This window comes from Xyrauchen texanus, chromosome 20 (assembly GCF_025860055.1).
Source record: "Xyrauchen texanus isolate HMW12.3.18 chromosome 20, RBS_HiC_50CHRs, whole genome shotgun sequence".
NCBI lineage: Eukaryota > Metazoa > Chordata > Actinopteri > Cypriniformes > Catostomidae > Xyrauchen > Xyrauchen texanus.
This window is the reverse complement of record NC_068295.1, coordinates 9698197-9725558: the sequence shown is the minus strand read 5'-3', so window position 1 is coordinate 9725558 and position 27362 is coordinate 9698197. Positions and strand designations below refer to the sequence as shown.

The 27362-nt window shown below is 37.0% G+C and overlaps 1 protein-coding gene across 1 annotated transcript in view; it reads right to left on the bottom strand.

The window, feature by feature from the left end:
* Positions 1-2687: 2687 nt before the first annotated feature.
* LOC127661130 (lysosomal cobalamin transport escort protein LMBD1-like) overlaps positions 2688-27362 on the bottom strand; it is a 146326-nt gene continuing 121651 nt past the window's right edge. The window contains exons 15-16 of the mRNA XM_052151709.1: positions 4050-4141; positions 2688-3857 (exon numbers count right to left, since the gene is read on the bottom strand). Coding sequence (XP_052007669.1) covers positions 3747-3857; positions 4050-4141 — 203 coding nt within the window. The 3' untranslated portion in view covers positions 2688-3746. The remainder of the gene's footprint in view (positions 3858-4049; positions 4142-27362) is intronic.

Sequence of the window (27362 nt, the reverse complement as noted above, 5' to 3'; positions counted from 1 at the left end):
GGCCTTCTAGCTGGCCTTGAGTGACAGAATCACACTTTAAGTGATGAACGTAATTTAAAAGCGAAGAGCACAAGATCTGTCTGAAGAGTCGACTGTCATCACTGCCACATCACCACTGAGAAAGAGATCCTTATGGATTTAAAAACACAAGATGTTCTGTATGACCATGTGATTGCTTAATTTATTAAACAGGGAAGGAGGACTGATTTTCACTTCAATCAAATTGGTAAGGGCTTTTTGCATTGTTATAGCAACAAGACTTTTAAGTGTAAATTAGGCTGCTTGAGCATTCAGTGTCAAATCAAGTTTTGAAGAGTAGTGCTGCATTCCATTCAAATTGGATTTTCCAACGTTCTACATGGAAAAGTGCAATGGAATGCATCTTAAAGTCAGAATTACAACTTGTAGGCTCATGCAGAAATTCTCAACTCCAATTTTGCAGAGATGCAGGTGCATGATGTCACACAAACAGGTCGACATGCAGGGAGATGTACAAAGTAAGCGATAAACGCTCTCTTGATCAAGTAATATCGATATATGGGTGCGTTTCCACATTACATTATATTAAAGCTCGTTTAACCAATGCCTGCAGAAACAGGTGTACAAAACATTCTAATCTCTTTTGATAATCGTACACCTGACGCACAAATGCTAGTGCTGCAGCATTGTTTATCAGTTGGGTTGCTAGGAGACATCTCTATTGAGAGTCAACCACCTGCTAAGCTAACGGGAGTGTTGCAGATTTCTTAAAAGTCATCTTACGAATATCGTGGAATGGAATGCATTTATGGTCGAGATATCAAGTAGGAATATCCCACATCCAACTTGAATGGAACACAGCATAACCCTGTACCCTGACGAAACGAAATTTATTGCAAGCAACATTTAAATTGCAAATATTATTAGATCGATTTTTCCAGGTATTATAGACCTCCTTTGTAGATTCATAAGAAAAATTATGATTTTTGAATGTCTGTTCGGGAGACGTTTATTACACAAAACAGTCATACTGCAGTTAAAATTAGGCTTGCTTGAGCATTGAGTTTCACTTCAAGTTCTGGCTTTCGTGCGTGTATGTGTTTTTAAAATGTCAATTGGTATTACTAGTTAGCTGTGACATAATGTATGACGCCCAAAGGCATAGGGCGTCTTATTCATTGTGAAACTGTGTTTTGTTAATGGCATGAATTACACTGAAGGACTTGACTTAAAATGCACGGCCCGCCACTGCAACTTTAATTAACATTAGTCTTGGCAAAAATTCACATTCATTGTGCAAACATTTAAACTAAATAAAAAATAACAGTACCACACTTGACCAAATGTTTTTCTTTCGTTTTTTTAAAGGCTTATGCAATGAAATGTAAAAATGGGCCCATTAGCAAAATGCTGTTTAAAGCCATTTTAGATGGCGTATAGCATGTCACCTGGTTGTTGTTTCTTTTTTCTTTTCTTTTTTAATGCATTGGCAGTTAGTTGAAACAGCACAGTCACCAACCAACCACCATGTTTTGGGCGATTATAGGCATGCCAGAGAAAATTAGTTGTTTTCTTTCCAAAGACTGAACCATCTGTTTAGAGTCTGGCTGGTGTGTCTTCATGGACCATGAATCTTATGAACATCTGGTCCAGGTAAGAACACGCAAAGCACACAAACAGAGTCACATGCACAAACCCAAACAGCTCCCAGTATGTGTGCACTGTTGATTATGAGCAGCACAGTCTGCTTTGCTGTTCAATTTCCAAGGTAAAGTCTCATTCCTAACTGCGGGACTGTTGGTAAGGGTAAACAAAGCTGGTCTGAAAATACTTTAACACAATTGTTTGCAGTAGCTTTGATTCAAGTTCCAAATAAAGAGAACAAACCAAATTTTATCGCAGAACAGAGCTGGATTAAATAAAATCTATTAAATAAACAAAGTAACAGCACTAACACTGTGCATCTTTAACTTTCACAACACCATAGTTTCTCTCTTCTCCATGTCTTATCTTCTGCATGTATTACTGTGTGATCATGCAATGCTACGGTCTCTCCGACCTGAAATCTGACATGTTTATTCAGTGAGTTACGTGAATGCGATCCAGTAATGTTATTTGGCTGAATTGTCTTTGATGCAACTGTTTATAAATCTCACTTTGTTGATGCTGTTAGCTCAAGCAGCTGTATAACAGCCTTGAAATGAAGGCTAACCATGAAATGCAATCATAATAAGTGTACATGTAAAGCTTACTGTGGACTATTCAGATCTTACAGTTTTTTGATAAATAACAATGTCAACTGTATAACTCTCATTTTAAACTCTTTAATTTAGTGAGGCATTATGGTATTATTTATCAAACATTTATGGTAACTGGTAAGCACTTATATAGCGCCTTTTATACCTTAACTGTATTCAAAACGCTTTACACTGTGAATCATTCACACACACATCCATACACCAATGGCGGCAGAGCTGCCATGCAAGGGGCTAGCCAGACATTGGGAGCAACTTGTGGTTCAGCGTCTTGCCCAAGGACACTTCGGCATGTGGAGTCGTGTGGGCTGAGATTCGAACCACCAACCCTGCGATTAGTGTCCGACCGCTCTACCAACTGAGCCACAGCGCCCCTTTTCATAGTTTTCATAGTATTTAACCTTCAAAACAGATGACAGTGCAAAATGTAAAAATCTATTTTAAAGCCAGAGTTATTGTTTTGATTCTTTATTAATGTTCAATACTGAATTAATACAGAAGCCTCTTGAAAAAGAAGATTATGTAAATTTCAGATAACCCCAAAACAGGCCAATAATGCATGTGAAAATTAACTTTGACATATATTGTGTTTTAGTTCAATACAAGTTCAATACTACGTATTAAAAATCATACTAAACCGTACTAAAAATCGTTGTGATATAATCAACAGGTGATCCATTTTGTAGTGCGATAATAATTCAACCCCAGAGATTAAAGTAATATTAAAGAATACATCAAACAGACTAGAGCATTATGCCTAGATGCAAAATTACAGATATAAGGAGCATAAAAATATCTTAAATAAATAATCATCAACCCTTTTTTGTATCAACAAAATCGTACCTCTGCAATTTATCTCAAACATAACCTGGTCTTTTTCTAAAGGTGTTTAGAGAGAAAAAAAACACTTGTTTTGTTAAATTAGATAAGACAGCAATGCAAAATGGCATGCATACACACCCTTAATAGTAAGAGTCAGTAGTAGGGCCAGGTACAGTAAGCATATCAGACTACTACTATCAGTTTAACATGACAATGCTAAATTTATTTGGCATTATTACACATTAAATTTAGTCTAATAGAAGGTAAATATGTATTTCTCAAACTCAAAAAGATAAATGCAATACGAAATGTAATGATATGTAACAACTGTTAACCCACAGATGAAAATTCTGTCATCATTAGACATCCTCATGTTGTTCCAAATCAGTATGACTTTCTTTCTTCCATGGAACACAAAAAGAGATGTTAGAATGTTCACCTCATCTTTTTCTATACTATGAAAGTAAATTATGACTAAGGTAATCACAGAATGGTGAGAATGGTGAGCCCATTTTGTGTTTCATAGAAGAAAGAAAGTTATAAGGGGTTTGGAACAACATGAAGGCATGTGTCGATAGAATGTTCATGTTTGGGGAAACGTATCCTTTAACTAGTAACCAAACCTAGTAAAATGGGATTTTAAACCTGAACTATAACAGTTGAATGTTTACATACAGCAGTGAATGAGGGTTAGTGCACATATTCATCATCACTGAGGTCAGAATCATCAGCATCAACTTCACCTTCAATCATAGATTTCTTCCCTTTACAACATGAAACAATCAAACCAATGAGAAAGACCTGCAACACAACAAAACAACACACACACACACACACACACACACACACACAAAAAATGTATGTTATCAATAAATGGTCGTATCACTTTTAATAAAAAAAAAAAAAAAAGAAGAAAAAAACATCCTGACAATTTCCTATAATTAAAATTAGATCAATTTTAAGATATTTCACTCCATTACAGTACAAACTCACCACAAGGAAAGCCCAGTTGCCGAAATAGTAGATGGTGCTGAAGAACCAAAACTTGTGTAGGAACAGGTATGATCTTGTTACTGTACACTGGTCTGTAAAACAGAATGGTAGCAAAATGTCCTTTAATTGTTTTAAATTTCTAATCAGCAAAGTTTACACACAATTACTTCTTAAAACAATTATGCTTAATAAGACGACAGACAGATTTGAGCCCATTACACGGATTCCACTCAGCATGTCAACACCTTTACAGGCATTCTTACCGGCTTATCCAGTGTGCTCAATTGCTGTGCGCGTGCCTGCTTGCATGTCAAAAGCAGAGGAACAACCCATAAGCACAGATTTTTGGCATTGCCTGACTTTTTAAATAAGCTGATGTTTGAAAGTTATCAGCATATTGCTGTGCAAGTCTATGCGATTGTGCTTGCATAAAATTGTTTTACTATGATGTTAGGGTGCTATGGGTTATTACCAGAACATTGCTTTGTGGTTGCTAAGGTGTTCTGAATGTTTCAGTGTGTTGCTATGCAGTTGCCCGCATGTTCTGGATGGTTACTTAATGGCTCGTTCTGTCTGACAATTTGTATAACTTTTTCTCTTCAATTGGACACAAAAGGAGATGTTAAGGTTACACACCAAATGCGAATATCCGTCACGATTTCTCAGAGTGAATCCCATTTTAAATATAGAAACAATGGAGTGCTGGTGGTGTAGGGGGCTAAAGCACATAACTGGAATCAGAAGGTTGCTGGTTCAATCCCCACAGCCACCACCATTGTGTCCTTAAGCAAGGCACTTAACTCCAGGTTGCTCCAGGGGGATTGTCCCTGTAATAAGTGCACTGTAAGTCGCTTTGGATAAAAGCATCTGCCAAATGCATAAATGTAAATGTAAACAATGGATTCCTATGAAGCCAATTAACACCTGGAGCGCATATTCATGGTAGCACTATCTTTTTAATGAGAATGACAACGAGGCTGTGAGGGATAGACTTACCATCTCTTAAATGGCACGCACGGTATACAGCTATAAAAAGCTCCTATATCACATATGGTTTTCCACAACTCACGTTGTCTGGATTTTTTTATTATCTATTGAACGTTCTTGAAAATATGTTTTTTCAATGCTTTGTGCACAGAACAATCAAAAAAACACTGTAATCCATAGTACAACCCATTGAAGAGATACATATGTACATATATCCCTCACAGCCTTGTTGTCATTCCTGTCAAAAATCTAAGATGGCGCTGCTGTGAATAAGTTCTATTGGGCTGGGTAAAAATATCGATTTTCCGATCCATCGTGATCTTGATGGGCAGCTGTGGCTCAGGTGGTAGACCGGGTCGGCTGCCAATCGCAGGGTTGGTGGTTTGGTTCCCGGCACACACGACTCCACATGCCGAAGTGTCCTTGGGCAAGACACAGCTCTGCCGCCATTGGTGTATGAGTGTGTGTGTGAATGGGTGATTGGGACACAGTATAAAGTGCTTTGGTAACCTCTAAGATTAAAAAAAGCACTATAAAAGTGCAGACCATTTACCATTTGATATTGGTTCTGAAATCCCAAGACAGATCTTTCTCTCTATGTGGCAACCCTCTATAATGCAAGTAAATCACTCACATGTGCGACCAAATCTCACGTTTTGTGACAAAAAATTTCTATGATTAGCTACTGGCTAGTAAATGTTCAGATTTCATTCACCAGTTATTGAGTAGTATGGTGGAGAAGTTATTAGCACAGCGGTCCTTTCACTGCGTTTTCTGTGAAAACTCAAAGTGTCTCCCATTTAAGTCGCCCCTCGCACACACATATTAAATATGTGAAATTGGGTAGTGAAATAAAAATTTTAAATTTGAAAATTCGTCTAATTTCAGAAAAACAAATTCACATTTGAATCCTTAAACTGTGCATTCAAATTTATGATGTGTGCCAAGCAAAAAAGCTAGAGACAGCGCAACAAATACAGTTTAACAGAAAGCAAGTGTCTCAAGATGTTTTCTTAAGTTCTTTTTAATTTGACACATCATCTAAAAAACTACGCTCCTGCACGAGACGCCAAATAAACAAAAACAAAGTAAAACAAAGATTTACATCTTACATAAGTAAGCTCCTTACAGTTGATGGAGGTACTTGGCCATTACGTCTTGCTCTCTGTAAGTGTTTCTCATATTAAGTAATTCGTTTTTTGAACGCTTTGTCAGGAAAGATGTTCATCTTGGAAATTATCTTAAGATCCTCATGTTTGGTTCAATTCTGTTGTGTTCTGTCTGTTTGAACAGTCCCTGGCCTGGGCTCATAGTCTGAGCCACTTCACCGCTGAGTTCAACCAAATACCACTGCTATCTGAGAATATTGCAACCCTACATTCAACTGTACTGAATAAAAAACAATGTAGTATTTCGCTGTTATTATGAAGCTTGAGTCTGGGGTAGTATACTGTGGCATCAGTGTAACACCATTTGAACTGCCTATAAAAGGGTCAAACTTTATTTATTTATTTTATGCACATTAGTTGAAAATGGAATGCTCTTTTTTAAATGCCAGGAATTATCAGGAAAATCTTAGCAATAATATAGCACGGTGCCGTATGCTTTATGTCTTCAATGCGCCATTTTGTGGACTAAGGACAACGTAAATGTAAAAAATCAGCTGACTTTAAAATTTGAATTAAAATATTTAAGGTAAAAATGTGAATTTAGCTTTTCTGTCCAATTGACAGCCCTAATGTGAAACAGACGATACTCTTTGGATACTTTGTTGGATTAATGTTATTTCTGTTAAGGGAATTGTGTAATTCACGCAGTTTTCTGAGTAGCAGGTTACCATCTACAAGTTTGTTTACAAATGGCGGCTGCCGACTCTTTTTAGGTTGCTTTATGTGTCATTGCTTTTTGACCAATCACAGGCTGGAGAACCTCCCACAGCCTCTTTTCTCCCCAAAAATAACTACCCCGGATTAGGAGATAAAAATATCCCTTAAAACTGCTACGAGGAACTATAGTTCCTCAGGTGCAAAATTTAATAAAAGTACTAGACCCGGGGAAAAGTACCTAATGGGCTTTAGTCCCTGCAGTGGGAAAGGGCCTAGTGAAGACACATACAGTGGTTGTCAAAAAGGCATGTGACCACATCGCTTTGAGGTGTAAACACTAATCGCCTGAGATGCATCTTTATACCAGGTGTAAATGTGATCAGAGTGATGCTTGCCTTAGCAAGCACTAATTAGCATTTTAAGTACAAATTTGCTGTATATACCAAATGGCCAGAGTGTTACAAAGTGCTCTCTATGGAGAGTTGTAACTTTAATCCAAACAACCCAACATCTGCAGAAATCACTATAATGAATCAGCTCAAGCCAAACATGCATTTCACCTGCAGTTGAAAAGGAATAAGCAAACGCTAATGTGTTTGTCAAGTCAGAAAGTCTGTAGGTTATTTAGTTTATTCAAAAATAACTCTTTACCCTACCGTTATGCAACAAGCTAGGAAAAATAGTTACGCATGTGCAACAACAGCATGTGCATTTCTCAAGGAGCATGACATGGTAATTGCTGGCACGCAGCGTTCTGTAATTGTACCAGCTATGCTGTCCAGGTTTGTGCTAAGAATACACCAGCCCTAACTTACAGTAAACGCATGAGAGAACCTGCAGAGGGCTGCCTCTGGCTAACCTCTCACACTGACCAGAAAAATGGCAACAAGCTGAGGTGAGCTGATGTTCATGTCATTGAAAAAGGGCCTTTGGCTTTGCTGAACTCGCAGTTAGTGAGGGAAAATTTCCCAAATACAATTCATATCTAATGAGTTTAATTGGTCAAAATGTTAAGGCATAATGTGAGAAAGGAAGTAAGTGGCTAAACATTGCTCATTAATTGGAATATTATTGCATTTGTATATGGAGTTAAAAGATCTCAAGGTTTGGCAGGTTAGCAATGGTAGTTAGCTGCTAGTAGCATCTATCTCCACTGATGGACATCAAAAGTAGCTGTGTACTCTGATAAAATAAAATATTTTGTAAGCAACATTATCATCGCAAATATTTCATAATATCATATCAGATGTTTCCCTATTGATTTTTTCCCTTTTTTTTTGGTAGGCTCTTTAAAGCATAAAATGGATGTACTGTGTACTTTTCTTAGTGCCAATGAGCAAGTATGGCAGCAAGCAGGTTGCATATTTTAGTGGTACATTCAGACAGCTATCTCCAGTTGTTTTAGACCTCCTTGGTGGAATTAGCCGATCAAATACCCAGTTATCGCCAAGGTTTCCAGTATAAAGAAGTTCATCTGGGCTCATAGATCAAACAGGGCTGAGTGTCACTAGTGCAGGAGGGCTGTAATCAGCTCAATCTGTCGAGGTGCTGGGAAGAGATGTGCTCATGAGGATCCAACCCTACGGAGTGTGTTCCACAGAGGGAAGGGAGGAGAAGTGGAGAAGAAGGTCTGATAGTATTTATGCTGATAGTCAATTGCTACAGTCCAGTTTAGGTCATGAAGACATGCCTAAAAAAGAACTAGAGCGAAACCCAGGCACAACAGGAAAATGTGCTTTGAGTGATCAGATCACAGAATGCATTTTACACCTTTATATTTCTTTAGTCTTAGACCCCTATTTTAAGATCAATGTGCTTATAGCGCAATTAAATATGTCATATTTGCAAAGTCAGTGAGCATGGCCATGAAGATTTTATATTTTTGTGTAAGCATTTTCTAAGTCTAGGTACAAGTGAAATCGCGAAATGTGAAATTGCACATGCAAAGCGCTAATGGGCTGGGTCAAGTGCAATTTAATTCTGAGATTCTTCTCCAGCTATTGCACAGTGTGCTTCATATTATATGATGTCAAGAAATGTCAATATAAATGAAGACAGCTCATTCATAAGAATTTGGTCGTGTAAATTGTCTAAATGCAATGCATCCCCTGCTCTGACTGTGTTGTTGCCTGTGCCACTCTCTATACAATAGACTCAGTTTGCACGCATACACCCACAGGTAGCGCAAACACTCCCGCCCACTCACGCTGGCACAAAAATTGGAAAAGACGGTCTTTTCACCTAGAATGGTCATGAACATAGAGCCCTTAGTCTCATCCCATTACAGTTTTTCTCAATCGCTTTGGCACAATCGTTGAATGACTATTAAACTTTGTCAAACTATATGACTAATTATATGAACATTAGGACATTTGTTCACATGACTATTGTCATTTATAATTGCTTTGGCACAAAATGCATTGAGTAAGCCTTGCAGATCAAAATAGTTTGCATTCATTTGTTATTGAATGATATTACAAGTACAACCTGTATATGCAGAATATGTTACAGAGTGTGGGATGTGTGTAACTGTATGATTTACAATATCTACTGTAAATTATTTCCTAAATTGCTTTACTGTCTTTTATAGAGAGTGATGGAGCTGGAATCTGATGAATCCCCACACATTTTTGTGTATGTTGATGAGGCAGGATTCAACTTGACCAAAGTCAGAAGACATGGAGATAATTTTATTGGTCATAGAGCCACTGTTGCTGTGCCAGGCCAGCATGGAGGGAACATTACAATGTGTGCTGCCATATGTGGGAATGGTGTACTCAGCCACATTGCCATCATTACGTGTAACATGTCTCCTCAATTTCCTGGAAACTCTTTACAGGGATCTCATTCCTGCGAATGAGAGGGTGTTGGTAAGACATGACTTGCCAACTTATGTTATAGTTTGGGACAACGTACGTTTACATCGTTCAAATACAGTCAGGGAATGGTTTGTTTTCCAGCCATGTTTTTGATGGAGTTTCTCCCACCATACTCCCCATTCCTAAATCCCATTGAGGAGTTCTTTTCTGCACGGAGATGGAAGGTCTATGATCACCATCCTCAAGACCAGTTGTCCTTACTGGGTGCAATGGATGCTGTTTTTGAGGATATCACAGCAGATTGTTGTAGGGGGGTGGCTGTGTCATGTCAAAAGATTTTTTCCTCGTTGCATTGCAAGGGAGGATATCAGGTGTGACTTAGATGAAATGTTGTGGCCAGACGGAGAGGAGAGATTGGAATTCTCATGAAGTTAATGAACATGAAGCATATTTTCTTTATTTTTGCACATATTGTAGTTCCTGAATTTTACAGTTATATAATTATTTTCTGTACCAGCTTTCTTTATGTATTTTCGGTTGGCTGTAAAGTGTGTACATACAATGATAAGAAATGTTTGAATAAATGTTTTGTTGAAAGTAGAGTGTGTGCCATGACTTTTTGACATCCATACTATTCAGCTGCTACATATACAATGTTAGCACTTGGACAATATTACATAGTGGGTAATTATCACACTTTCAGAGTACACTGTCATTTGACAATATGTCTTTGCATTTTGACTGTCTTGGTCAAAGCAATGATAAAGGAACATCATTTTGTTTTGATGACAATGATTTATTAATTGATGTATTTATTTACATTTGAAACATGAGTTAATTCTTTTGATTGAGTAATCACCTTTTGCAGGTCACATAGAGTGGTGTGCTGAATGCACCACATGATGTGAGGATTGTACTTGTAGTTTTGACAGTTGTAATTTGTTTCAGTAAATGTGCTACATCGATGGAGAAAAACTGTAATTGCATATAAGGGGAGGTCACATGTTTACAGTACATTTGTATGATTGGGATCCAGTGTAAATGCACATGACTAAGAGTGAAACTTGTTGAATTTGTATGGAGAATTGAGGCCACGTGGCCTAACTAATTTAATAAAAATTATTTATGGTAAATAACAGGGGTTATTACTTTCTGGATTAGTTTTTCCAGTTTTAAGTTATTTTTTATTTTATTCATTCACAAATTCATACAAATGTTTGCTGACTGAAAGCTCAGTAAATTCCTATTGTCTGTTCAGTCTGAAGATTGTATCAAACAAAAATTTGTTATGCAAGCTTTTAAAATACTTGCTGAAACCAGAACATTCCATTAATAAAAGAATCGTGCAATCTCAAAGACTATTATTGATCATTTAATTTGGAACAATATGGTCAGTTTAAAATGTTCAACTCTTTTTTTGTACACTATAAAGTATTATGGAATATTTCTGCATTTAGTGGATTGCTAAACTAGATAGTATTCATTTATTTAGCTAAAGTTCAGTAGATGCAGAAATATTTTAGTACTTTTAGAAAGTCATGTCAGCGAAATGTAATTTCAAATTCCATGTCTAAATAGAATAGACATGAAAAACATATTTTGGTATAATGAAGCTTTTCAATCAAAGCAAGACATTGTGGAATTAGAGAACAACAACAACAAATAAGTAATTGTTTCGTCCATTTTTCTTACTCTTAAAATTGTTTAAAGTTTACAAAGGAGCCTTCCGCATAAAGTAGGCTAGTACTGTAAACCTCTGCACTGTCCATTTCATAGTACATAACACAAAGCGGCGAATTAACTCAACACTAACACAACTTTTGAGCGCAAAATGTCAACGCAAAAACAGGCAATTTATTGACTAACTGCAATCCAGCTAAACGAGGTGCTTAGGGCGCTGAAATAGTGCTACATTCAAATTAAGTAATTCTCATTCTATGCAAATTTGGCTTGTAATAGAAGGCGTCTTATTATTTATTAAAACTCAGTGCTATGTCACAATTAGAGGAATGATCTGGGTTCAAAACAAGCTAAGATCAATTGAAAGCATTTGCAGCATAATGTTGAAAATCACAGAAAAAAATAACGATAAAAAAAGTGAAAATGCGATTACAGTAAGGCACTTACAATGGATGCAAATGGGGTCAGTCCATAAACATTCAAATACAAATAGTTTTAACCTTCCTATGGTATTCAGCCATTTTTGACTGAAATAATTTATCCTCATTTAATAAAAATGTTATCCTTTATCTGAGCAGTACAAAACTTGGTTTCCTCAATTTGCCATCCAAATATGCATAAAAAGATGTTGCAAAAATTTTCAAAAATGTGCTTATTTGTATATGCAAATGAATGGCAAAATTTAGAAATGTACATAGTGAAAAAAACAAAATAGTAAAAAATCCCAAAAGAAATGCATCATTTTATTGTTTTTACTTCAGGGAGAAGAAATGGTATCTTTATAATCATCAACAAAAAAGGGGTTTTATCAAAAATGATCATGAATACCAAAAGAAGGTGCCATTTTTCAAAACCATAGTTAGGTACAACTTTAGATTGGGTACTGCAAAAATATGAACAAATATTTAATACAGTATTTGAAACGTTATGTAAATAGTAAAAGCATGCTTATATACATTAACAAACAAACTTTAAATGTGTGGCTTTTTCAGACAGTGGTTACTAATTAGCTGGACATTAATTAATCATTTGTAAAAATGAATAGTGTGTGAAGTGGTGAAAAATACAAATAATTTCTGAAAATATATGTAAATGTAAACAAACACATGAGCTCATTTATAATTAATTTATGAAAAAGTTTAATAACATGTTAAAGCATTCAAAAGAACATTAACAACTAATCTGTTAATCATTATGTAACAATTGTTAAAATCATTCATACATTTTAAAAAATGCAAAGCTATATATAAATGAAAGCTTAATAACATCTGAATTATATGAATTTATAGTAACTAATAATCTGTTCAGTATTATGTGATATTAGTTAAATTAATTAGTTAATCTCATAGTTTTCACTATTGAATATACATTAACTAATGATCTGTTAAGCATTACATAATGTTTCTTAATTATTTATTAATAACATTTATTATAAAGTGTTAACATTTGTGGCTATACTTTTGAAACAATGCCAATTTTAACATTTATGGACTGACCCCATTCATTTCCATTCTAAATGCCTTACTGTAACTTTTTGCTTTTTTTTAATAAATGAGAAATAAATTAAAAGTTATGTTTGTGGTAATCAGCATAATTCCACAAATGCTGTTGATTGAGTTTAACATGTATTTAACATTCATTTAACATTGCGCTCTTACTGCAACGTGGTATGAAGGTGGTAAACATAAATTAAACATAATTAAACTGCTAACATATTCAATTGATCATAGCAGCAGTACATATCGTGGTCGTCTGCTACATCCTTCACAACGCAGCCCAAAGAACAGGCCTGGAATTGTGCTGTGCAAATTATGTTGATCATTACTTTTGTGGGAATGTTTGTGACGTTACCTAATTTGGTATAATCCCTTTTGTGAATCAGGTGCTAAAGCTAAGGCCCAACTTTGGATCTTTGGGATCGGTGGTCAGGAGGAGCTGGACCTGTTTGAGAGCAGGCACATTCCTCCCGTCATGCACATTTCCTGCCATCTGCAGCTCAGCAGATGCTCACCTGAATTACTAAGCAGATGGTTCCCAACAGTGCTCTGGCTAAACAAATCATCGTGTACACCACTGACCCGGTTCACCTTCAGATCGCAGTCACTGCTGATAGAGAATGCCTGCCAAAGACCACAGCCAATGCGATCAGCAGTTCGCTTACTGGCTCTGTTTGTGCAGCATTGTGCTGTTGTCTTTTGGGCATTGACTTTTAAAGGAATAGTTCACCCAGAAATGTTGTTTAAATTCTGTATTATTATTTTCTCCCCCTCATGTTATTCCAAACCATAGGACTTTATTTTTGTGTTCCACTAAATACATAGTCATACAATATGGATTTGAAACAACATAAGACAGATTTTTGTATTTTTTTTGGGTGAACTAGACCTTTAAAAGCCAAAACTGACTTGAAGGAAGAGCATAAGAGAGTGTGAGTTCAATGTTTGGTTAGTACACCAGGGCAGCCCTCACTAAAAGTGTGCATTATTAATGTTGACTTGTATATGTGGAATAAGAACAGGATGAAAATAGAGCAAAAGTGCTCTAAAGTGCTCTCGCTGTACGAGATAAACATATTCTCTTCCATTTCAGCCTCTCTGTTTGTTTGTCTTTTTCTGCACTGTATTCTAAAAGCACTCGTTACATTGCACTATGTTTTTCTGAGTTCTGCAAGATCACTGAATCTCTTACTAATGCTCTTGAAAGGGGGGTTCTACTTCATCAGAGTGGACAACAGAGATGGATGAATCCCTTTCTGCCCTGAAAAAACGCTATTCTCTTTACACAAATTCAAACATCTTGATATGGACGAAGGCTTCCACCTACAGACTCATGTTGGACATCCTTTGTACAATCATGTTAAAGTCAACTGGACAAATGAATGTTACTAGATCTTATGTCTCTCAGATACCACCTACAATTAAAGGTCAACCTGACTGCCTTCTGGTTAGACTGAGGAATTATTAATTGTGGATTATAATCATAAAAAAATCCCAAAACTCCCTCATTTTTAAATAAACAAGGGAATTTTTTGTTTTGGTAATTAAAATAATGCCAAAAATGCTGTTGATTGGGCTTAACTTGTACTGAACCTAATTTTCAAACCTGCATCACTGAATGAATTATTAAATTCATTAACAAAATTAAAAGCAGGCCTGCTAAATCAATGGCTACTTATTTAAAATGATTGCTTTTATATTGCTATTTGCTGTGCCAGTAACAGCATCTATCTGTGAGCTGTGTGCATTGGGTCTGATTCAGCTTAAATGAGAGTGCATTAAGGTGCATTAGATTCTCTCTCCACATCTACCACTAAAGTAACACAGTGGGGTGCACATGGCAGCATGGATGCACGCCAGGCTGAGCCTGACGTGGCAATTAATTAAAATGTTCCTTAACTATTTGTTCTGTTTTAGTGCTTAGCTAGGTAATTACCAGACTAGGGGAATTGGATAGACCGATATACAGTCAAAGGGTTAGAGAGGGGCAAAAAAAAAAAAAAGACAAATGCTTTAATGAGAACTAGAATCCAAAATACTTTCCTAAGCCTTGAAATAGTTACCTTCCACTGGGCAGTTGACGCATCAGGGGCCGTTCACAAGGGACGCATTTTTGCATTCGTATGCCCTGTTTTGGAATTGTTTTTCCATTTAAACATGCGCTAGACTGACATCTTTGACCGTTGTGACATCATGCATAATTATGATTATTTAATGTGAAAAATGCAGTTTAAATAGTTTAGGAAGTAAAAGAGTATAGAATGTAACATCATATACATGTCAACTTCTCAGAAGTATTTCATGTAAAATATACAACTTTATTGGAAGCAAACACACTTCCCATCTTTGCATCAACCTGTCTTGCGATCAGCTTATTTTGGTTGAGCGAACAGATGCCTAAATTTGGCGCAGAGGCTTCAACTGGAGCGGTAGCTAATCTTCATCACAAAACAATAAAAGTGAAAGCCAAAATTAAAAAATATATATATATATATAAATTGGGGAAAGACAAGGGCTTCCAAAACGACTTCAAGGGAAGAGGAGTAAAAGCAGTGAGTGTTGAAACGTCGAAACGGAAGGGCGTTGGATCGAGTGTGAAATTGCATACAATCAAAGGGTGCCACTTTTCACTATTCTGTGAGTTTAGAACAAGATCAGATTCAGGGGAAAACAGTGGAGAACGAGTGCAGCAGTGGCACAAGAGTGATATCAAGGCTGCTGTCTCACCTGTTCATACTAGCGATCCACAGAACCCTTCTGGGTACACATGTGTGGACAATTAAAATAGAACAAGTGCATATATCAGGTTTAATCCCTAAAGGAAAGGGAACCTTAAAATATTTGGAGGAATGGTGGTGAATTATATTGTAATGTAGTCTGATACAGCTCATAGAGCTATGGTGGAGATAAAAATGTTCAGCAAATAAAAACAATTTTCTGACAGCTCCTCATGCAAAGCTATCATAAGTCTTTAGAAAACTTGGAATATAGTGCATACATCTTATAGACTACTTTTAAGGTATTTTCATGTTTTTTTTTTTTTAGATCTCCAGTGTCCAACCAACAGTGTTGGGTAAATTACTCAAAATAAGTAACACTACACATTTCTTTAAATGTAATCAGATTACTTCACCAATTACTTAATCTAAAAAGTAATCACATTACAAATGATTTTACTTTTAAGTTAATTTCTAAATCACTTTTCCTAGAAGTTTGTTTTCTGCTCAAATTCAAAGAAAAATGAAATGCTATGAATTCATATTTTAAATGTATTATACATATTACTTTAGTGTAAGTACTTACTTTAATTGAAAGACAGTAACTGTAATATGATTACAATAATTTGTTACACTACATTGTAATTAAAAATTAATTACATTACAGTGAGTAATTACTTTGTAATCGGATACACCCAACACTGCAAACCAACTATCATTATACTGAAAATCTAAATACTTTCCTTTGTGTTACATGGAAGAAAGGAACTACAAGTTTAGAATGACATGATGGTCGAGTAAACAATTTTTATTTTAGATGGAACTATCCCTTTAAAAAAGTTTAAAAAGTGCTCTGTTAAATTAAACTTGACCAATATTATTGCTCTTTGCTTGTTTAAGATAATTAAAGTAAAACCTTCTATTGGCCAACATGGTTCTCTCATGTTGGCCATTTGTTGTACACCTTATCCACAACATATATTTCCAAGTAAATCTTATTCAGAATATATCAGGCTTTGGTATCTGAGGTCAAACTATTCTGTTTCCCCCCTAAATTAAGCTTGAATTATTGTTGTGTCCAAGTCATATTAACAAGCTATAAAAATAATTCAATAAAGTAACTGTGGCCTTCCTCTGTTCCAAACAATGAATTCAACAAGTACAAAAAAACAAGCTGCTGATCTCTGTCTGTTCTGTCCTTCAAAGCTGAGCTCAAGCACTGACATTTATGTAATATCTTAAAGTCTTTTTATTACAGCAGTGTCAGCAGCACAAGGAAACATCATGGGAAAAATCTCACGTTAAAGAACAACGGTCTTTCACATGAGGTCTGCTGACCTAAGAGTGACCTGAGAGTGTAGCATTATCCATCCGGATAATGACATCATTAAAAGTGATTTGTGTTGTGGTGAAAAGAAATCGTGTTGTAGAAAACTAGTGCAAGTATCTTCCATCTTTGAACACATCAAACATCGTTCTCTCCTGAACATCTCAGATACTGTTGCTAGGGAACAGTCCTGACAATGCTCTGAGCTCTTGATTTATTCAGCATTAAAATATAAGTCCTTCCTTCCCATCCATCCATCCATCCATCCATCCATCCATCCATCCATCCATCCATCCATCGTCAACCGCTTATCCTGTGTACAGGGTCGCGGGGGGCTGGAGCCTATCCCAGCTAACATTGGGCGAAAGGCGGGGGACACCCTGGACAGGTCGCCAGTCCATCGCATCCTTCCTTCCCATGTCAGATAAATAACCCATAGGTAATCGTTTTCTAAAGTTGCGTTCAACTGGATATAACAACACTATTGTTGTCTGTAATTAATAATGTTGTCTTCACAATTTCTATTAGTTTATAAAGGCAAAAAGTACTGTGTTGATAGCATGATATTGTACAGGTTTAGCAAGCTAATGTCATGGTATTTAGATATATACCATGGCACTGAATTTTCGGTTACTTCAAAGAATACCAAGGTACTACCACAGTACCAAAAGATCATGGTATTGCCATCATGCGTGTCCAATAAATAAATAAATAGTTAGTACCATGGTATACACTCAAGTATTTCAGCTTGAGATTTAAGTGCAACATTTGTAATTATTAACAGCAAATAACAACTTAAATTCCAGTCTGTTACTCACACAATGCTATTGTATGACTTCATAAGACTTGGAATATAGTGCATGAGTCATATCAACATTGTTCTGTCTGCTTTCACTGTATAGACAATAGCAGTGTAAACATTTAGCAAATGTTTGTGTTCCACAGACAGAAGAAAGAAAATGATCCAGGTTTGGAATGACATGAGGGTGAGCGAATGATGACAGAATTTGAATTTATGGGAGAACTATGCCTTTAACAGTGAAGCTAAAGCATTTTTAAGTAAGAGTGTCTGCTAAAATGTCTATTATTTAAATGTTATATAAGCATAAATATTTAAAATCTCTTAATCTTTAATTTTTTTTTTTACTTTTGATTTTTCAAGACTGTTTGGTACTCTTGTGATGGGTGCATTAAAAACCGATAGAACAGGATTTTTACAACAAATCACATCTGTGCTTTCGCTGCGAGCTGGACCGGCATCATGCGTTCATTAGACCATGGTTAGAAATCAATCTGACAGGATGAAAATATTTATGCCTGGCAGACTGGAGGGGAGAGCAGAACATTTTAAGTTTCATTTTAATTTGCGGCTCCCGAATCTATTGGCACACCAAGTGACTTGGTAGATGGTAGTCATAGCAACAACACTTGATTCTTCAGATCCATTGCTTATATCTGGATTAAAATGAACAGATATAATATCATTGAATGAGTGCAGAGAGAGAGAGAGAGAGAGATAGAGGGAAAGAAAGGAGGAAATGTGCATTTGAGCCAAAATAAATACACAAACAAAGGATGATGGTTGTCTGTTGAATGGAAAAAAACAACAATTATATAGACACACTTAGGCCTTTTATGGTAAAATAAACTCCACATTTGTGTGTTCAACATTGGTATTTGTGTTCAAAACACTTTAACAGAAATATTCAAACCAGCCACTCTGGCACCAACAATCATGCTACGGTCGAAATCACTGAGATCACATTTGTTTCCCATTCTGATGGTTGATGTGAACATTAACTTAAGCTCCTGACCCGTATCTGCATGATATTATGCAGTGTACTGCTGCCACACGACTGGCAGGTTTTTGACTACATCTGTATGTGTTTTTTGTGATCCAATGACAAAACAATATGCACTGACCATTTGCAATCGGATCATCCGAATCGCATCTTATTACCAGGTGTAAACAGGGTCAAAAATGACTGCAGTCAGAGCAAGGGAATGCTGTAGAACAACTTCCGACGGAAGTCCCACCCACATTCATTTCCCAAGTAAGACCCCCAGGAAAAAGGTGGATACTTTTGTCTCCTTTTGAAGCTTGAAGAGGTGATCACCATAAACGTTTTCACAATTTCTCCCTTTGTGTTAAGACAAAGAAAGAGAGTCATATGGGGTTATAACAACACAGGGGTAAGTAAACAATGACTGCATTTTCATATTTGGGTGAACTATCCCTTTAAGGAATTTGTGCAAGCCTAATTTATTATTAACAGCTTGACTTGAAGGACTTAACACCCGTATTTCTGGCTAAGAATCACAGGACGTAGGAAAAAGGTGAATAATTCAGACGTCTAAGGAATTATTGCTTGCGACTCATGTCTTGTTCTGAAGGAATACAATTATATTTGGTGAGAAACAAACCAAAATCGAATGTATTATTTTGTAAAAATGTTCACTGACCTTTGATTTCCTGTCCACGAGCTTTAGAGAGCAACAGTAGTACAGCAACAGCATGCAAGATGGGGCGTTCAAGTGAAACAAATAAAAACGTATATTGTTTCACTTCAACAGGACCACCAGCGATATTAACAACAGAAAACGGAACACTGCTGCACACAAACCAGAGAACAGAACTTACAAACATGTCTGAAGAGTTTGTAGTGGAAGAATAGATGCATTTCAATGTCCAGCCTTATTTGTTTGAACCGGAGTCCTCCATTAAACAGAGAGATGGGGCTGAAGGTAGATATAGTCACACCTTGTCCTATCAGATGCAAAACAACATGCAATAAAAGTTATGTTTTCCATGTAAATTTTTGTCCTAAGAAGCTGCGACGAGCAACGGGATATTCTGTCGATCGCTTGGATTCTATATTTGCCGTCGTGCCTGATAACCCCGTCCAGAATGAACTGGCACCGGTCTAAAATGCAATGCGTGGTGCAAGCGCGAGGCGATCGTCTGTGTTCTGCGATTGCTTTCGGGTCCTTGAATAAGGTACAAGGTGCATGTAAGAGCAGCTGGTTGATGTCCATTGCCCCCCTCAGGTAAGATAGTGCCCCCCCATGGGAGTTGGTGCCCTAAGCAGACTGTGTAATATGGTATAGGTAATATGGGGCAGTGGTGGCTCAGTGGTTGAGGCTCAGGGTTACTGACCAGAAGGTCGGGGGTTCAAGCCCCAGCACCACCAAGATGCCACTGTTGGGCCCTTGAGCAAGGCACTTAACTCCAGGTTGCTCCGGGGGGATTGTCCCTGTAATAAGTGCACTGTAAGTCGCTTTGGATAAAAGCGTCTGCCAAATACATAAATGTAAATGTAAATGTAAATGTATAGGGAGCTTTGGTACTGGTAGCTACATTCAGCCTCCTTATCACACTTTTTGATTGAGGACTCTGGTTCAAACAAATAAGGCTGGACATTGAAATGCATCTATTCTTCCACTACAAACTCTTCAGACATGTTTGTAAGTTCTGTTGTCAGGTACAGTATGTGTTCAGCTATGTTGTGTTTTCGGCTGTTAATATCTATGGTGGTCCCCATCTCGTGCGTGCTGCGTAACTACTGTTGCTTTCGTGCAGAGAGCTTTAAAGCTTGTGTACAGAATAATGAACGTGCACAGGAGATCAACGGTCAGTGAACATTTTTACTAAATTATAATACATTGTGAGTAAAGACACTGACTACCATCCATGGAGTCATGAGTTCGAATCCAGGGCATGCTGCGTGACTCAAGCCAGGTCTCTCAAGCAGCCAAATTGGCCCGAGTAACATGGGGTAACCTTCTCGTGGTCACTATAATGTGGTTCTCGCAGCGGAGAATAGCGTGGGCCTCCAAACGCGCAATGTCTCCGTGGTAACATGCTCAACAAGCCACGTGATAAGATGTCCAAACTGACATCTCAAACATGGAGGCAACTGAGATTCGTCCTCCGCCACCTGGATTGAGGCGAGTCACTAATCCACCACAAGGACTACAAGAGTGCATTGGGAATTGGGCATTCCAAATTGGGGAGAAAAGAGGAGAGAAAAAAACTAAATAAAATAAAATAATAATACATTAGATTTTGGTTTGTTTTGCACCAAAACAAACCAATTTCATAATATAAACTTTTGTGTCCTTTTGAAGGTTGAAGAGGTAATCGCCATAAATCGTCATTGTATGATATCACTAAGAACAATGTTATTTTTTTTTTTGTTAAGAAAAAGAAAAAGAAAGAAAGTAATATGGGTTTATAGCAATAATAAAATAATAATTCCTTATATTTATATAGCACTCTTCTAGGCACTCAAAGCGCTTTACATAGTATGGGGGAATCTCCTCAACCACCAACACAGGGGTGAGTAAACAATGACTGAATTTATATTTTTGGGTGAACTTTTTGTAAAAGTTTCAAAACAGTAAAACTAATATTATAAAACCAAGAGTGTTTAAATGCAGCTCATCCAATCCCATTTTGAAGCCATTGTAAAATAGTCAACATACCTATGATCAAACACGAATACTATATAAAGGTGTCAAGTTGCTTCAACTATTTTACAGCGACTATAAAAATGGCTCATCCAATCAGAACAGATCGTTTGATTCAGAACTAATCGTAAACTAAACTCTGCTTCTATTCTGCATTACAATAACCCATTAAAAACTAGTTTTACCCAAAATAGTCTCATGAAAACCTGCAGGAATCCATACAAGATGGAGAAAACACAAAATACAGTAATACATCATGGTACAACGAGCCAACTCATAAGATTTTGCCATCTGAATTTGTTCCACAGTGCTTTCACATGTAAATAATCTAAAGCAGTCATGCGCAGCCAAGTATTTCTTCCACTGTATAAACAAAATATCTACCGTATGACACATTCTACTGTCGCATGGTACATACCATCATACCGCCTAGCACTAATTGACAGGCTCCATCACTCAAACACAAAGCACTTCCTCTAGGAGCATGAAGAACAACCCAACCCAGCTTTACTGCCAATCCAAGCTGTGCTCTCTGAAGCAGGACTCGCCTCTTGCACCATCAACTCAAGGCGCAAGAGTGCCGGGGTTTGAGAGCACAGGTCGGGCCCTGCAGGGAGAGATGCAGCATTGCGAGCTCTCCCTGTCACATGTGTTCTCCCTGCTTGACACTTCCTCCCACTCATGCCTGGTTGTGCAACGGCTGTTACGCAAGACGGAGCAGCTTCCAGAGTGATCCGAGAAGACTCGGACTGCTGCACTAAAGGGAACGAACTGGCAGAGTGAGAGGATTGCAGATGAAAACGGCAACTAAAGGAGGGCGAGGGAGAGAAAGTCGATATTATTAAATTCTTTCATCCACAGGCTAACTGGCATGGCAGGTTTATACTCCAGGTGGACAGGTTTGGAGAGGATAAAGGCAATGTGAGGCCAGTAAACTCAGTGTCTATTTCTCGTCAAGTGTCTCAAATTGATGGTCAATATGTAGCGAGTGGTGCCTGGAGAGAATTAGGGAAAGCACAAAATTGATTACTCGTTCAATTAAAATAATTAAGCGGCTTCTTGAAGCACTCGATCTTGACATGCCTTTTGTCATTTATTACTCTTTAAAAGTGGAAAAGTGTCATCCATCTCTTTAAGACAAACAGACCTTGACAAGGGACACTTTTATGTTCATTAGCACTACATTAAACAGTCCAACCATCAGCATCCAAACCGCAGGGCTGAAATTTGCTTATTCCATCACCCAATGCCATCCAATAATGGAATTGGGTTTACGATTATCTCTTTTGTATTGGATACAAGACCATAATCATCATAGATATTGAGGGGAACACATCCCCCTTGAATAATAGTTGATAAATATGGGTGCTTGTCATTCTTAAACTCTTTCATCTACTTCCTCAACCAAGATGATCATCTCTCTGCAACATAAATTGGATCATCTCCTTTTGGACTCAACCGTGGAAAATAAACCACTAGCTTGTTATCAGGCAGAATAAAGACAACAAATTTGCCATGCTGCAATGATCTTTGAAATCATTCAGGGTGAAACACAGCAACCTCTTAGCTAGCGTGACTCCAATCACAGAAATTAAACCCCGATAATGATGTGGGAATCTTAATAACAGAGGCAACCACAGGAACAGTCTAATATTTGCTGTGATACACCATCTGGAGATGATGACGTTGATTCCGAAATATACATAAAAAAAACCTAAATAAGAGTTTTTGTAGATTAACTCTTGCCACAATCAAAATGCTCATAGCTTTTGATTCCACTAGCAAAGCGTAATGCATTCTAACCTCAGTAGTGGAACTTTTGTTGAGATAAATTGAGTTAATAGCAAGTAAAAAGTGTCAAATGTTGCAGATAAAAAGTGAATAGGTGTAGATATTGAATCAGCAAAACTATATATTTTTAAAATCTACTAGTCTCATGGGTTGCTTAAATGACTAGTCAACTAACCAATCTTAAGAAACTCCTTTACAATTTGGCTTGTTTTGCATCTCTTAGATTCAACCGATCGCTAATTCATGGTCCGGTTGAACATATTTAACGTGCATTCTTGCGCTACTGTTGCGATAACAAACCTCAGTACTCAAGGTGAATGAATAGAAAGATGCCACTTTTCCAAGTGAGTTTTACCAGGTAAACTGTTGGCACGCTAATTAAAGTACCACCATTGAAATTATAAAAACTATAAAAAATAAACTATTCCAGGGATTATTAAACTGGGAACCGGAGACCCCCAGGGGGCTGCAAGAGGCTGCAAATTTTATATTATTGTTTCATTCTGCTTTCTAAAGACCGGTAAGAAATGATGATGTGAATCGTGATTATTTTATTTCTATTTACAGAAATTTGTTTCATATTTTTTGCACAAATATGTCTTTATGCATGAAAAAATATAGCTGCCTTTATATTTTAGTGAGGGCATCCCTCGCAAGGGCATTAATATATTTGGTGGTCCTGGGCAGCAAAAAGTTTTAAAACCCCTAAACTAGTCAACCTCACTAACCGTGCGTTCGAGAGCGTCAAATCGACCGGAAGTCTTTCGTTTTCTATGACAGCCAGCATCTCTCTGCAGCGACAAGCGGCGCGGCGAGTCTTGGGCGGTGTGGGCTTCAGAGGAAAGTTCAAGTGCAGCCAACATTATGGTAATGAGTTTTGACGCGGTTCGGCGGAAACCTATTGGAATATAGAAGTGCTCCACTTTAGCGAAGTCTAGAGAACACAACCGTGTAACTTTTGGTTCCCACCAAACATTAGTTCCGAAGACAAAATGGAGGAGAAACTGATTATTGCCATGGCGGCTTTTCCCGTAATATTTGATCTGTCCCTGTTTGCTTACAGGGATATAAATAAAAAATTAAAAAACGATGAGTGGACAAAGGTGTCTGAAATTGTTTGTGTGCCAGGTGAGTTGATGAAGTGGATATTATGGTTTATATAATATATAATATAATAATATATTAAAATATTTCATGAGGATATACGCTACTTGTGATATGTCGTCATGTCTGGATGTTTTGTGGCCCCTTTAAATATAGTTATGTAAATATAGTCAACAAACGTTGCCACTTATTTCAAATACGTCAGAGCATCCACAAATTTTTGATAGCGTTGTTGGCAGGGCAGCCAGAGCTAATTTTGAGGCTCTCGCCGCCTGTGGTCTGAACGCACGGTAATTGTCTAGTCGGCCATCATGACTAATCCCTAGTCTAGACTGAAATAGATTGCAAAACATTGACTTTTTGACACATTTATGCCAAAAGCAGCATCACACTAAGGGTGAACTGTAATTGTAATAAAAGCAAATGGAAATCACATATCCCACTGTGAAGCAATGGAGAGTCTCGTGCTAATGGTGGTGTAAAGCTTGTCTCTCACTGTTCTTTCCGAAAACAGTAACGAGGCGTTTTGCTAATGATGGGTAGGTGGCAGAAACACAATGACTGGGCTCCACTGACTGACCACAGATGGAAAAGGCCAAAACCCACACAAACAGATTGGCAGGCTGATGGCTTAAAACCGCACTGGTTCTAAATTGCGAGTCAACTGGAGATGGATCAATTTTGGGTGACCCGCAGAGCAACTTCTGTTACACAGATTTATCCTTCATTGTGTGAGACTGCGCCTCTTTTTGGCTTCAAGAGACTTAATTGGGTTGATACAGAGCATTGTTTGAAGAAGACAAATGGGGAGGCATTCAGAGAGGCCAATTAAACAATTGTTTTCTATACTTTTTTGTTCTAGACTTTTTCTGTCATTTTATTACTAGTGATAATTGCAAAGGCAAGCATTACTAATAATTAGGGATGCACCAATACCACTTTTTTTCTCTTCCGATCCAATTCTGGATCACCATTTCTTTGTTTGTTTTTTTACATAATCTTTACATTATTGTGTGGAACTAATTGGGGGTACTCTGTAATATGTAAAAAAACACAAACCTCTAACTACACATTATTTCAATTTAAATGCATAGCTTATTAAAAAAAAACATTGTTAACTTGTTTACTGGATAATGTTGCAGGAAAATTAATAGTAATTCCAGTATAAGTCATCAGTAACAAAGAACGCAGTTATTGTTTTTTTGTTTTTTTTTCTTCAATTTTGTATATGGATTTAAAAAAATTCTGATCTATTTATTTATAATTTAGTAGTAAGATATCAGTTATTTTTATATATTGTTATAATTTGTAAGCATACAAAATTATTATTATTATTACTATTATTATTGATTTGTATGTGTCTGTTTGTAGGCAAGATCTTTACAGTACTTTAATTTGCTTCTTATTCAAGTTCTCTTAAAATGCTCCTCCCGTGCTCTTCTAAATGCATATTATAAGTGAATCGAGCTTTTGAGCATCTACACCTGAGATATTGTTCGTGAGTAGCGCTTAAATATTGCGCACCGCATGAAGGCTAAAAATAGCTGTGAGAGTGTGTGCGTAAACAGAGCAGCGCCATTCACTGGCGTGCTGGAGCTGCGTGTGCATTTTCTACATTTACTTATAAAACACAGCCTTTTGTGATTCACAGAGCTACTGCACATCTTCAAGTGGCTTTGAATAAAATTCACGAGTCATATGACTTTTATGGTTCTTTTATGTCATTTCTGGAGCTTAACGTACATGATTAACACACAGTATCGGATTTGAATCGGGCTCGTTGGACCGATACACGATTTGTTTAAAAACGTTCAGTATCAGAGCCGATACCCATCCAGGTATGGGATCCGTGCATCACTACTAATAACATTTATAATTTTCAGGGTTAGGGATTTGATCAAACCCCTAGCCAAGTATTAACTTTGGTGCAGTATGCTACTACTTTTCTAAGCACAGAACACCCTTGCATCGAGGTGGTGAGTTTTGCATGGGCAAGAACCACTCACATAATTTTTTATAAAATACAAAATATCTAGTACATTTTGTTATTACTTTACAGCATAAGTAAGTCTTACTTGACATGACATTTTTTGCATCATCCTAAGAAAAAAAGCCTGAAAATGAATTTTTTTGCCTGTCATTTTGACATTCTGGCTAAATTTGAGGACTTGAGTGCGATGCAATTAGAAGGTTTAATATAGCTTTGCACTGAGAGGCATATTTTAGTAAAGATTATAGCTGATGTAGGATCTGTCTTGAGGACATTAAGAAAGATCAGCCACTTCTACTTGGTTCACTGATCTAATTACATATTAACAACCTTGATTTCATTATTATGCCAGTGTCCTCCAATGCAATTGCATTGTAATATTGGAGTGCCCTCCTCTGGATAGAGAACAGTATTCATGACTGGATGGCAGCATATCACCCCATAACCATAATCAATCCAGTCTGAGTAAATCTGTTGCCCCAGTTTTAAAGTTGATCTCGTAAAATGTCAAAAACACAACCGACAGAAAGATGTGGTATTGCATTAACTAGATGTTAAAGAGCTTAAAATCACTTGTCACAATGCAGTGCATGGTATCTCACTGTGAAAACCCAAAATCAGAGCTTTTACAATAAATCCCAAATCATTGTTTTTTTTTAATGTCACTTCTTTCTCGACGTTGCCATCACTGTGTGCAATATGACATAAGTATAAATATCAGCAGTTATCTATAGGCTACAACATTCACAGAGCTACATTCTTGCTTGTATCTATCTGCAATTAACCACAAAAGTATGGTGGCAATTAACCTTATAGACAGTAATTAACACTTTTGCTGCTTTTAACCACTATTTTTACAGCATTTTGCTTAATGTAGATCTTCCTCTGACACACTGTTTTTATTTGCCTCCTGAACTTTCATAAGGAGCACAAAGTCAAGTTTGCATGACACCTTTTTATTTGTATAATCACAATTATTACAAATATTTGTGATGAAGATGTGCTATTCTGTAATATGAAATTCCAATAGCAAGTGCAGCAACATGTTGCACCATGTCCTAACCAGGCATGACAAGAAAAGTTGAGGGTGAGGGTGTGTAAACGAT